This window comes from Xiphophorus hellerii, chromosome 7 (genome assembly GCF_003331165.1).
Source record: "Xiphophorus hellerii strain 12219 chromosome 7, Xiphophorus_hellerii-4.1, whole genome shotgun sequence".
Lineage (NCBI taxonomy): Eukaryota > Metazoa > Chordata > Actinopteri > Cyprinodontiformes > Poeciliidae > Xiphophorus > Xiphophorus hellerii.
This window is the reverse complement of record NC_045678.1, coordinates 10,236,985-10,250,931: the sequence shown is the minus strand read 5'-3', so window position 1 is coordinate 10,250,931 and position 13,947 is coordinate 10,236,985. Positions and strand designations below refer to the sequence as shown.

Genomic DNA, 13,947 nt, shown 5'->3' with positions numbered 1-13,947 from the left:
ATCCATCAAATAAACTCATGGATCCATTTAAAAATGTTGAATGGATGTTTTCTTTGTTGTGCATTATAACTTTTACAATAATAATGTAAATTATAATGTTGTTGCTTTATGTGACATATGCACATGATACGTTGGCCTTTAAAGGTATCATCTATCTTTTAATAAAATATGACACCGAGCAGTTACGTAGCTCAATAGGCAAATTTGCAAAACAACTGATAAAGAGCTAGAACTCAGTCTGGAGGGAAAATTTGTCATAGGAAAAATGTTCCACACAGTATAGATGAAAAAAGTGAACATACACAGCAGGTGAGCAAAATATTTCTGGTATTTTTGCAACATCAAAATGTGAAATATTAATAATACTGGGACATTTCAAAATATCACAAATTTTAGTTAATATATTCCAGGTGTGATTAATATGCACTCTGCTTGGAAATAATATCCTGCCTAATAGAGTCTCAATCCAGAAGACATCTGCAAATGACATCGAGGACAGTGTTGAAGATGCTTAATCGCACAGTGAATGTTGGAAGCATGCGACAGATGAGAAAGTGAAGAAAATTAGGATTTATTTCCACTGATACCGTCATAAGACTATTAAACATTAATCACGCAAATTGCATGACATCCTAATATGGAGCAGCACTAATATAGGCCACCTCAGTGTGTTAGCAAAATTACTTTGAAGGTTTAGTTGTGATCAGCACATATTTTTACGTTGCTACAACATGCAGGAAATACAGCAAGCAGAGATTTCTATGTTAATAACATAAAAGGAGATTTTAAGTCATTTTTACATCTGAAATGAGATGTTGGAACATTTTCCTTTGATTGTCAGTAGGGTAACAACAATAAATCAACCTTGATTTTCTTATTTTTGAGACATTAGCAATAATACCAGTTAAATATGAAACTGATCTTATCCACTGATCTTATTTACCTCCAAAAGGGTCTGAAACTTAGCCACTGTCCCCTTTGCTCTGCCATGAGAGAAGGCTGATTGAAATATTTACCCACCACGTAACGTTTGCACAGGTGAGGTTGCTTCATTGTGATTTCTGTAATTTATCAGTCATTTAAATAATTTAGCCTCTTCTCTGCCTGCCATCTCATTCCATCTGGGTCCTGACTACAACAAATTACAACAGACTGGACATAAATACAACATTTCTTACTTTTCTAGAATAATCATTTTATTGTGATAAGCACTTTGGATTACGTTCATTATTTTAAAAGTGCTTTACAAAGTAATTGGATTTTAAATTAATGTAAATTAAATTAATACATATTAATTATACTGTCTATTTAAAATACATTTTGAGTGTGCATGCATCTAGCCATTCTTGGTATGAAATCTAAAGACAAAGCAACCAAAAGTTTGATCAAAAACTCAAATTACAATGTAGGAAATCGCAATAAAGGACTTAATAACTTTTAGATTATGGAATAACATCTTTAAAGTTTGTTTGTTTTTTTTTAACCACACTCATTATCCTTTTTTCTTAGTCTTGTTTACAATATAAACAAATGGCAAATACAAAATATATTTGGGACTGCAGTTGCTGACCCACTGTGATTCTTTTGCTTACACTGGATCTTATGAACACAAGACCAGCTGCTTCAGAAGCATTTGATTTAAAGAATATAAAACGTATTCATTCTCTTGAAGAAAGAATTACATCACAAGGACAAGATTACTATGGAAACAATTAGGAAAACAGCTAATGTGAGAATAAAACCAGCTAACCACTGGAACTATTTACATCTCTGGGAAAGTATGAAGCCTAAACAAAGCTAACATTATACGTGACAACCAGCTTAAGACACAAGATGCAGCACTTAAACAAGAATATTGCATCGAGGCCTACTGCGGAGGATGAGATTCCCTCCACTTCCTGGAGAACCAACAAGCTAGCGCGCAGCAACACCGAGCGCGAGCCGCATCCTACAAACAAAACAGCTGGATGTCACGTTACGTTCGCGACGATTTCAGACAAGAAAGACATTCTGAAGCACTTACGAGACGATGACTTTCCTTAGCTGCCGTGTCTGGCCCTGTGCATGACATCAGTCGTTCTCTCTGGGCTTGCTCGTGTGGGAGACTGCGGGAGCGCGCAGGATGCAATCACATCAGCTGCGGCGACGCGCAGGCATTGCCAAGGTAACCGCTTCAGCGCTTCCTTTGTGGCTGCATCACGGTTTGTTTACATCCAGAACCCGATTCCTTTTGGCAAATCAACACCTTTGTTTTACTATTTACTTTAAAATAATGTAATTAAACTAATTACTTTAGTGGCAAAATTGAAGACCAGAAATTAAATTCATTATTTTTGCTTTATACTGAGGGAGGTAAAACTATAGAGTAAACAAAGAAACATAATAGAAACATAATAGTAAGATATTAACCGCGTAGAGAGCTTTATGTCAAAATATTTGGGATATTTTTTATTTATTTATATAATTTCATGTTAAAATTAACATACAATAAATATAAAGCGAAGTTTATTTATCACACACAATAATGCCCACTTCAAGTTCATGCTATTTTAATAGGGGTGTGTTGACTTTGAGATACACTGTACACACCTTGTTATTGTTGCAGTAGTGTGAATTATTCATATTCATATATTCTACTCAAGTCTTCCACTAACACATGTGCTCATGGCAACCAGTTGTATTGGAACTCCAAAGCATTTAAATTGAGTTAAGCCATTTTTGTGTTCTTCATTCACAATATTTACTATTACGGGTCTGGAAGCTGGCTCTCATTTGTCATAGATGGAAGGAAAAGCTAGGAACAACAGCTACACCACAGAAGTTATGGGAGAAACCAATGAGGACAAAATGAAACAAAAACAGTCTGCTTTTGATTAAATGTCAAACTGGTGACTTAACTTGTTGTTTTGGCAGCTTTTTCCCCACTTTAGCTCCTGCCCAGGACTCCATCAGAGAGTTTGGACTAATCAAAGGCACTTGTACGTAAGGAGTGTTGGACTCTGAAGGGACTGAGCCAGTTCGGGCCAGCCTGCTTCTCTTTCTCTCCTTCTCCTTTTCTCTTCCCTCTCACTCTCCCTTCCTGCCCTGTCTCAGGAGCGTAAGATTTGGGAAATTCCTTCAAGCTACTTTATTTCAGGTTTCTGTGGGATTTAAACATGCACACTGAGGTTTTTCTGCAGTCAATGCTAGTGCCGTCGTTTCTGATCCTGCTCTCTACCGTTGAGGACACTTTGCTACAGTCGGTAAGGTGAGTTTCTGCAGTCTGTTTGTATCTTTTAGCGGTTTTCTATTTGGGGGCAGCCAGAAGTGCAAGAATTAAAAGGGAGGCGCAAAGTTATGCTGACTTACGAGTTTGGGGAAAGCAATATGAGAAGTTTTAGTAAAGCCAGTGGTAAAAATATAGTCTGCACTTTTACTTTCTGGTTTCCAAATGTGTCTTTGTTTGCCAGCTGTTAAAAATGCAGTCCATGAAGGTAGCATACTCCAAGATTTCAAAGTGATGTGGTTGCCTTGCTTCTTTTGTTTGTTTTTTTTTTACTCCAGTGGTGGTGTTTGAATTGACATAATATAACTGACATGTCCTCTAGTTAGCTTTGACAACAAACCTTGAGACTGAATGTCACTTTTACAGCTCTGATTGTCACACAAGGCATGAAGTTAATTTCTGGGGTAGAATGGAGTGGCAGGGGTGTGTGCTGGGTAAAGGCTGGCCTGCTGGGGCCTCTCAGAGTGGAATTTATATTTTCTCTCTGTGCCAGGTTGGGTATTTTTTTCCAGGAGCTCTCACTTTATATGCACTAGGCTATCTTAAATGATTTCTTTCTGAATAATAGTTCAGCAACATTGTGCTTAAGGGACTTTTTAAGCATAAAAATAGATGTGTGCTTGCAGAATTTGTTGTAATGGGAAAAAAAAAGTATGCCAGAGAATATACCTTGTCCTGAGTTACAATATACAGTGCCTTGCAAAAGTATTTACGTCCCTTGAACTTCTTTACATTTTTGTCACATGACAATATGTTTCAGAGTATTGTTATTGTTATTGTTATTAAGAGGTCAACATAAAGTTGCATAACTTTTAAATGGGGGGGTATCATTTTTTTGTTTTCCCAAGTACTCTCCATTGGCTTTACGTCTAAACTTTGAGTGGGTCATTCTAACACATAAATATGCTGTTGAGGGTGAACTCTGCCCTCCTCTCCAGTCATCTGCACAATCTAATATGAATAATAACAAGCAATGTACACAACCCTGTATAAATTCTAGGTTTTTGTGATGCATAAAATAGTCTATTATGAATCCTGCATAATTCAAATGACATGACAAAGAAAAGCTTCTCTCTCTTTTTTTTAGGAAAAACATTACAAAATAGGCTTGCAGACATTGAATTAACCTTGTTACAAATGTTTCAAGGTTTTAAATGCTCCAAATCAAGAGGGAGCACTTTATGAAATGGCCTTAAGTGTGAATAAGATAGGTAACTATTATGTACTTTTCACATTTTCCTGTTGCCTCTTGTCAGGGTATGTCTGCCATAAAACTAGATGTTGCACAGTTCAACAATTGTTCTCAGCTTCACTGCTGGAGGCTGATCAAAAGAGCTACCATATGCATGGTGTGGTTTGTTTAATAGCAAAGCAGCTTGCTTGTGTTAAAATGAGCTCTGCTTGGTTTACCCAATTATGTGTTTTGTTTGAACTGACCTAGACTCCGTCTATCTTTTCCAAAGCCACATCCCCTGCATCAGAACAGAGAAACAAGCTTGCCTGCAAAATAAATTCCCTTGAAACAAATAACATAAAGCAGTGCATAAGTGCATACTTGAAGAGTATTTTGCCACCAAATTGGAATTACATTTAGTTTGGAAGTTTACTCAACTGTTGTCTAATTGGCATCCCAAAAATCTTGGTAGCAGTGTAAAGAATCTTGTTACATTAAGGATCTTTTTGCAAAAATGCAATATCCATAACAGTCGTCATGAAGCAAATTTTATTTTAATACACATCTGTTAATTCTCTTTGACACGTTATTACATTGCACTTGTGAGCCTAAAAAAAAAACACAGTTTTTTTTTGCAGGGAAAGTTGAGATGAATGCTAAAATTTATACTCTAGTTACATAATGACAGCTTTCTCAATAGTGAATGTCTGTCTTGCAGCATAAGCAGGGGTCCAAGGGATGCCAAAAAGAAGCACACAGAATATGGCAGGTAGCAGCTGTGGTCGTATGTATCCCACAATGACATTAATCTTGCACATTAAATAAAATACATGTAATTGTGCTTGAAATGTGAGTCAGATCAGCACAGCAGAGCAGCTGGAGTTCCTTAAATTTTACAGATGTCATTTGTATGCAACAACATAGAACAAAGATGAAGATCAGCTAAGGACAAAGCAGCACTGTGCAAACTTAAAAAAAAAAAAAAAAAACTGAAACTCTGAACTTGGTCAGGTCGTTATGACAAACAGTGCGAGATTCAAAATTTACTGCTACAGTGTGTGAAGGAGTGCAGCCAAGTCTAAAAATTCCCTCAATACTTGAAGCAAGTGTGAAATGGAACTTGTTTCACCTCCTGGTGACACATGGAAAACACACATTTTATGTTCGTTTTTGGGAGAACGGTTCGGAACGTTTGAGCTGTTGATTGAATGAAATGCATGCACATTTGCCAAACTCTTTGCCAATATAAAGAAAGAGCTGGAAATAATATATAAATTGCTCACCAAGAAGACCTGGGGAAATGTGTAACAACAACATGTGTGATTGGTAGATTTGGTCATTGAAAGGTGAAGTTTTGTAATGGTTTTATTTTGGGGGATTTATTAACCATGTGAATGCCTTTAAGCCCTTTTGCACTGCACCGCTGGACCCGGGTCGGCCCGGCTTCGTTTTTGTATTAGCACTTCCAGCCCGGTACCACCCGGCTCTCCTGGAACCCCGAGAGCTGTGGTTCCAATTGGGCCGGCCAGACCGGGCTGGTTTGGAGTTAGCTGTTGATTGGTTCATTGGCTGCGGGGGCGGGACAAAGATCAGATCTTTGGATCAGAGGAGCACTAGACTTTCTCGATGGCTGTCATTTCAATATGCTGCATCAATAAATTCCCGTCATAATCTATTCTTACCCTACACTGGGATTACAATCGCCTCTTCAGCCAAAGATTTTAATGGTAAATGTAAATAACAAATAAATCCCGCCTACCGCAGGGGTAGTTCAGGAGACATGACATTCAGATGAGATTTTATTTTATTTTTTTCATTAAATGTAAAGCTGAGGTAAAAGTTTCCCGCAGCTTCCTCGCTCATGAGCGCATACAGAAAAAATGGGACGGGAGACACAAGAAGAAAACTGTTCTGCGGTTGCTGGGCAGATCACCTGGGTAGCGTTAGCAAGAATTATATTTACGTGACGTATCCTGCTCAATGCAACACGACCAGGACCATAGCACCAATAGGACCCGGCCGAACGGAGCTGGACTGGGCCAGTCCGGACCCTGCAGTGCAAAAAAGGGCTTTAGACTGTCCTTAAACTAGGGATTGTTAATAAATCCCTAGAGTCTTTAAGTGTGACTTTTTCCAATAATGTTGCAAAAAACTAAATTAAAAGAATAGATCATTTCATAGTAACTTTTTCTGCACATACTTCAAAAGGGATTTTTACACTAGAGTCAATTTTGCTTCGTAAACAGATACAGGTGCACTTGCCCTTGGAGTAACCCTTTTAGTTTGTTTTTTTTTAAACAACAAAGCTACTGATCTGTTCTCTTCTTCTCAGCCAGGTGGGTGAGGTGTGTAGGCTGTCCCAAGAGTCATCATTGCGCCGCTGCAGGACACCAGATGGAAAAATCTGCAGCGGCAGGGGCAAATGTGACTGTGGAATCTGCATGTGTGAAGCCACAGGCCCAGGGAAGTTCTATGGTCCTCGCTGCAAGTGCCATGACTGGGTCTGCGCCACACATAATGGGCAAATTTGCAATGGTGCGTACACTGAGCTGTGTTATCATTCCTTCCTCTGCTATTTTTAGCACAGTGTGTTGCAAAACTCTTTATTTTTCATATTCTATCATGTTGCAGCCGCAAATGTCAATGTCTTGGATAATACAGGATAGACTAGGGGTCTGCAACCTGCACCTGCAGATGCCGCAAGTGACTCTTTAGACCTCCACAAGGACTCTGAGGAACTTTGGCTAAAATCGATAAATAAGAAACATATGTTTTAAAATATACATATTAAAAGTGCTGCTTCTACCAGTTTTGCAGTTCTTCACTGAATATTTGCATTGGATTTTCACAACAGAACGACAATAAAAGTAGCAGTAATATTAGTTTAGATCTTTTTTTTTCTCATTAGGTCGGAAATTATGTTTTCTTCTTTTACATTGTTTCACACAAATATCATGATCGTAAAGAAGAAAATGTATCCTTCTGTTTTGTTTTGCGAAAGTTTTCCATTTTTGTTTTTGTTCATCTAGAAATACCTTACTTTAAAAAGGACAACAAAATTGAGATATTTTCCTAAACTAGTTAATCTGTCTTCTTTAAAAGATCGGGTAACATTGGCAACTGATTGCAAATATGGCGATTTGCGTTGTCGAGGTTACAAACCTCTAAGATAGACTAACACTAAGTAGTGCAGAACTCTAAAGTGTAAGAAAAAGAGCATAAGGCTTTCAGGGTTTTTTAAAATACAAATCTGAGGTGTAAATTGCATATTATTCGCGCCTTTAGTCGGATACCTCTAAATGAGATCCAGAGCAACAATATGCCTGCAGAAGTCACTCAGTTAGCAGTTTAGTATGAACACAGCTGCTCTGGCAAGACTTCACAGGTTTGCTAACCACTATAACCTAATAAACAGCATCATGAAGACCAAAGAACTCACCAGCAGGGTAAAGGGTAAAGTCATGAAAAACTTTAATCCAAATTTATGTTATGAAACAATGTCCCAAACATTGTAACACATGCACACTACAAGTCTGGAGTAGATACACACAGCTCTAGGACTTCAGTTTTAAAAGCATTTCAACCATTTTTCCTTTTGCCTCCGCTCTCCAGTTATTTGCTACTCCGTGTTTGGCTTATCACATAATATCCCAGTTACATGTAATCTCCCAAAATGTCATGTGAATACTTTTGCTCAACACTGTAAATAGGCAATAACTTTAGAATACTTATTTAAGAGTTGTGTGCTGTTTAAATGAATACTGTGCAGATCCACGTGGCTCAACATATGTTGCTACTTGGATGTGGTTTTTAGAGAGGGTCAGTAAGTGATGCAGCAGATATCCTCAATGTGGGCTAGATCAGTGCAGTTTGGCAGATGGAGTCCCCAGCTGATGTTTAGGATCTGTTTCAAACAGCTGCTAGAAAAATGAAAATATTTTTAATGTCATCTACAAACTTGATTTTGAAAGGCAATGTCCTCCCACATGTTTAATGCACAGAAATATGTTTTTTTTTTTAAAATCTTGCTGTCAGAAGCCCTTCTCTCATTGGCTTGAAGCAGTTTTCAGGCAGACAATAATATGCTGCTGGCTTGATATCAGACATTGTGATGTTATGAACTTTTGTTGCCAGGCATTGTTTACAAGTCAAGATAATTCAAGGGGAACTGAATGCTTTTTACTTGGAAAATTGTTTACTGGGCACCTACTTTGCTGGATTTCATGTGATAATTTAATTTATCAATCAAAAATGTGTGCATTTTTCTCCCAGTTCTTTTCTTTTCTAGTCACGATTAAATATATTATTTTATTTATGAACAGAAAAAAGCTATCCAAACTAACCTAGTGTCAAACTAAACGATTACTGCTTCCTTAGCCCTATTAGCTAGCTGCTCTGCCCTTTGAGTTAATATGTTGTCATACAAGTTCTTTTTAGCTGTTGTGATTATACATGCAAGTTGTGGCTAGTGAAATATGGCATATGATGGTTGCTTCATGATTTACAAGCACCAGCTCAAACAGGGTTAAACTGGTGTGGATGGCTTTTTTTTCTGCATAATACATGAATCTTCGTTTAGAAACTGCCTTTTGTATTTACTTGAATTATTTTCACCTAAAATTCAGAGGGTTTTATGAGTTTAAAAGCACAAACAAAAAGCAAAGCGGGAGGGAAACTGGGGAAGTATTTGCTCACAATACTGTTGGTTAAAAAAATGCATTCAACCTCACAAAAACAGACTCGATTTATATCTGTTTCCTGCTCACTTTCCAGCCTTCAATCGAAGAATGAAGTTATTTGAATTAAATTTGAATTAGTGATGCACCAATGGACATTGATGGGAGTTGGTCTGTTTTCCTTTTAGAATCAGGTTTTCTCCCCATTAAAACACATTAAAAGTGAATACTCTCACATGCCTGGCATGTCCTATTAGGAACTTTATTTTGAGCTCGGTAAAACTCGGTTAATGGCCAAGTTCTGATGCATACATTGGGATACTCTTGTTATACCATCATTTTCTATTTTTCTATTGGATTTAAAATTACTGCCTCTATCATGAAAGCTGCAGTTTATGCTCCAGTCTTTGCTACATTTAATGGCAGAATTGAAACACAGTTAATTTGTATACAGAGTAGTTCTCAAGATGTTATGATATTGTTAGAACATAAAGCCCAAAATATCCATCAGTCAGGTATGATTGTTGCATCTACTTTAAAAGACACTTTAAAAACCTGTTACTCTCACCTTGAAGCCTCATATTTAATACTGTATGTACTTTATGTTGACATATTTTGTAATCACTTTTAATTTTTTTACAGCCAACAAATTCAAAGCACCACCTTTTTGGCTGGATCAGTAGATGGCTCTGGCAAAGCTGAAAAGATGTCATCTTTGCACTGGCGTCTTTATAGACTTTACTTCATTTTGTAGAATTAAAAATAAATGTAGCTGACAGGAACACTGCTAATACTCAACTAATAAAGAATAATGAAAAGCAGTCCTAGGTTATTGCACAAGTGTAATGCATTACTCATTTAAAAAGCTTTGGATCAAAAGCTATTCGGTCTCCTTATTGCCTTAATGCTTTCATAGCAACATATGGAACTGTTTTGGCCTTTTAGGTTAGGTTCACTTTGATTCTGTTTGACTTATTGTACAATGTAAATTTAGGTTGTACTATTTCCAGTAAGCAGTCGTCTGTCAATCAAAGTTACAAAAACATGGAATGTAAAGTTAAAGATGTGAAGGTGCTTGGTCAGTAATTTTATTAAATCAATCAATTTTAATGTACAGCTGGTAACAGGCAACAATTACAGCAGTTCTTTTGGATCTTTAACAGATTGGTGTATCAAATATTAAGCAGATAGAAGATAAAAACGTAAAGAAGCACTATCACCAGAGATTTGGTCTCTAAACCTAAAAAAATGTCTGTATTTGGAGTGTCAGGTCACTCCAATGCTCTCACAGGACCAATGGTTTAGTCAAACCACACCTAAATCATTGCAGATCGCTTTGTGCAATTATTGCCCCCTTTCTTTTTATTGTTCGATGTTAAACACTGAGCTTAACTAAATAACTCCTGCAGTAGTTTGAATGATAATATTGGCTCATTCATGATCTACTTTATGAGTCATTGTTGTGCTCTTTGAGTAGTTTTGGTAGGCAGGCCGCATCTGGGAAGGTTCAACCTTTCCACACAGATAGATGTCATTGATTTGTTTCTTATTCTTGAATTTGTTTTTTTGTTTTTTGGGTTTTGTTTTTTTTACCGCTGGCCTTTATGTGTTACTTTTAGTAAATAACTAAGTGTAGAGTAAATGTTTTAGTCTACTTTATGTCTACAGGTTTGTAGACTAAAGTATGTTTGTACGTCTAAAAGGTTTAAGTTAATTTCTTAATTGTATAAGTCTGTTACTAATTGGGCCTGTAAGACTAGTGACACTGTAATTAGCTGTTCCATTTTTTTTTAATTCACAATTTTACATGGGGGATATAACTTTCCATAAATGCCACTACCGAATCTGTAAAATAAGTGCATTTAGCATAATTGTTTACATATTTTTTTTTTAAATGCATTTCAAATAAGACAGGTTGGACCCTCTTCCTAAAGCTTACTGCACATGTATTTGATGAGATGCTTTGGAAGTTGTGGGAGGAATCCCAGTAAGAAATAAAAATAAAAATCCACACCTTTTTTTGTCTCCCCGTTGTCCCTGGGCTGTGAGTGAGGTTTAATGGAGATATGTGAGCATCCAGAACACGTATAATGGAGATAGGTGTGCATATGGGGTCCTGCGTGTCTGCGAGTGTGTGTGATTTATTTGGGAAGACAAGTTGGCTGCTGTGAGGAGCTCATTATGGTTCAGCAGTCTGGAGCGAGGCCCTGTTTCATCCTGATAATGGAGTTTCACTCACTGCTACGGAGCCTGCCAATGGAACCTATGCATTAGAAGAGGGATGGATTTTCACACCCACCAAACCCACCTTCTCCTCTGTCTCCCACCACACCCACTCATGCATACACACATACCATACAGGATGAGGTTAAATCTTATACATAACTCACCAGCATACACGTGTATAACATCAGCCACACGCTCGCATCCAGCAGTTGCAATCAAAGCCAGTTGAAAAGAAGACCCCCACATAACCCACCGCGTTCCCTTCACACACACACACACATGCAAGCACACCCCCACTCTCAGCGGACCATGCATACACAGCATGCACGGTATGCTTTCAGAGATCGGCAGCCAATTTCTCTCCCCGTGGCTCCGTTATCTCTGCCTGTCACAAAAGTCTACTGATAAGATCCAATAGATTTTCTTCCATAGGGATTAAGTGTGTGTTTTTCATTACCAAAAAATTAGCTTTCCTGGCAACAAGATGTTTCATACCCCATATTTGATTCAATGGAGGTTAATTAGCATCACCTCAATTAAACCAACAGGTCCAGGTGGCTAAAAATTATATTGTGTTTTTTTTTTTTTTTTTTTTTTGTTACAGCACTGAATACGGGCAGAATTTACTTACATTAACTTGTCTTTAATGTAAGGCTGCATCGTGAATCATGATTTGACATAATGTAGTTGTTCAATAATTCAAGATTTCTCTTTTTATTAAACCATTAGATATTTTTGGCTTGTATAAAAATGTCTTTTCTATCTTAGTTACAGCATGAGTCGGTTTATGTTGGACCTCTGCTAAATCACAAATATTGAAAAATGAAACAAAATTGCTTGTTTATTGTTGTATCAGTATATTTTACTTATTTTTTTTTTTTTATGAGTAGGTGTTCTCTCAAGAGTTGATTTGTGTCCAACTGAAAATTCTGGTTGCTATTGCTGCGATTCCCTTACACAAAAGTAATAGAAAAAGAGATTGGCTGTCTGGGAGGGAATGTTGGCCAAAAACAGGCTGAACCTTAAATAATTAATCAACAAATTACCTACAACAAACATTTCTGCAATTACCCGGTTGCCACTAGTGGTTCATGGAGTGTTCTATTCAAAAACAAACAAAATGCAGGCTGGATTATGATTGTGGTGAATTTAATACAGTAAAACCAAAATAATTGCAATAGATAAAGAAAACTAACCTATAGACTGAACAGTGGCTCAGTTGGCAGCACTGTTGCCTTGCCGTAAGGAGTTTCTGGGTTTGAATCTCATCTCATCTTTCTGCATGGAGTTTGCATGTTTTCCCTGAGCATGCATGGGGTTTCTCTGGGTAGGCAAGCTTCCTCCCACAGTTCAAGAATATGATTGGTCTCTATAAGTTGTCCTTAAATTTGTATGTCTCTGTGTGTTTTTGTCCTGTGTGTCTCAGTGTTGCCCTGTGAACTGACAGAATGTAGCTTAGCCACATTGTAGCTCATAATGCTGAACAGCTGGTCGTAATGAAACACAAAATAACAAAAAGTAACAAGAAAACAGACCACCAAAGTGACAACCTGAACTCCAAGTCCAATTCAACTCAAATGCTGCAAACACTGCTTTTTGTAGCAGTGACAGAACTGGGCCCATGTTGTATTTGTTCTCTGAAACAAATAAGGGTGGAGTGACTGTTCTTAGGAAATTAGCAAAGGGTGATAAAATTTGGGACCATAAAAACTTGCAGAACATTACACATAGTTGAGGTCACCTGACATTTCAGTTCAAATGATCAATAGTCAAATTAAAGTAAACCTTTTATGCCTTAACACCAAAATGTAAGGGTGGTTAGAATTTATTAATGACTTTTACTATTAAAATGTATGTAATTATCCAAATGGAAACATGATTATGTCTTTGAACGTGACGGCATACTTCCATGTTTATAGCCAGTGGCGGTTTCTGATATGGGCGACATGGGGCAACCGTCCAGGGTGGCATCTTGTGAGGGGCGACGTGAGAACCTCCCCCACAACTGAAAAAATGCAGTGGGTTTCCTCTACTTCTTTTTTTTTTAAATGTTCCTTGAAAATAAACCATTCCAGTTTATGTAATCGAAGTGCCGATAAACATGAGGTTTTAGCAAAAAAGGTTACTTTTTATCAATACATGATTGTTATTTACCGCTGGTGATTTGTGCCATTAAAAACAGCTGCTCTCTAGTACTGCTTGTTCTCTGTTTGAAATGCCTCTAGAGCTTTTGTTTTATTATGAACTGGCCAGCAATCACATTTTGACCTGCTTTAGTCATTGGCCACATGAAAGGAACTTTAAAGGCTAATAATAAATATAAAGTAAATAATAATTAAGTTACTTATTACAAATCTAAAGCAATCCTTCTAATCTCACAATATATAAGAGCTGAGCAATCGGGAAATTACCTTGAATAATATCTGTACACCAACTGTGGAAAACAAAATATTTTCATCCACCGTTGGTGTTTTAATGGCAGTAAATATCCTTGCAACCTCTGCTTTTTGGCAGAAAGTGTAATATTAAATAAAAAAAACTCTAAGGAAGCCTTATTGTTGATTTGTCAACATACCAGGTAGCTGTGAGAGGATATTCTATATATT

The 13,947-nt window shown here is 37.2% G+C and overlaps 2 protein-coding genes across 6 annotated transcripts in view; one reads left to right on the top strand and one right to left on the bottom strand.

The window, feature by feature from the left end:
* nalcn (sodium leak channel, non-selective) overlaps nucleotides 1–2,182 on the bottom strand; it is an 82,599-nt gene extending 80,417 nt beyond the window's left edge. For 2 of the 3 annotated variants that reach the window (XM_032567829.1, XM_032567830.1), the window contains exon 1: nucleotides 2,024–2,179. The gene's annotated coding sequence lies outside the window, so the exon portion shown is untranslated. Of the gene's footprint in view, nucleotides 1–2,023 lie in introns of all 3 variants that reach the window. The other variant, XM_032567827.1, reaches the window with a different exon arrangement.
* A 464-nt stretch (nucleotides 2,183–2,646) lies between these two features.
* itgbl1 (integrin, beta-like 1) overlaps nucleotides 2,647–13,947 on the top strand; it is a 44,545-nt gene continuing 33,244 nt past the window's right edge. Inside the window, exons 1-2 of one of the 3 annotated variants that reach the window (XM_032567833.1) lie at nucleotides 2,647–3,247; nucleotides 6,772–6,974. In XM_032567833.1, coding sequence (XP_032423724.1) covers nucleotides 3,156–3,247; nucleotides 6,772–6,974 — 295 coding nt within the window. In that variant the 5' untranslated portion in view covers nucleotides 2,647–3,155. The remainder of the gene's footprint in view (nucleotides 3,248–6,771; nucleotides 6,975–13,947) is intronic. The other 2 variants (XM_032567832.1, XM_032567834.1) reach the window with 2 other exon arrangements.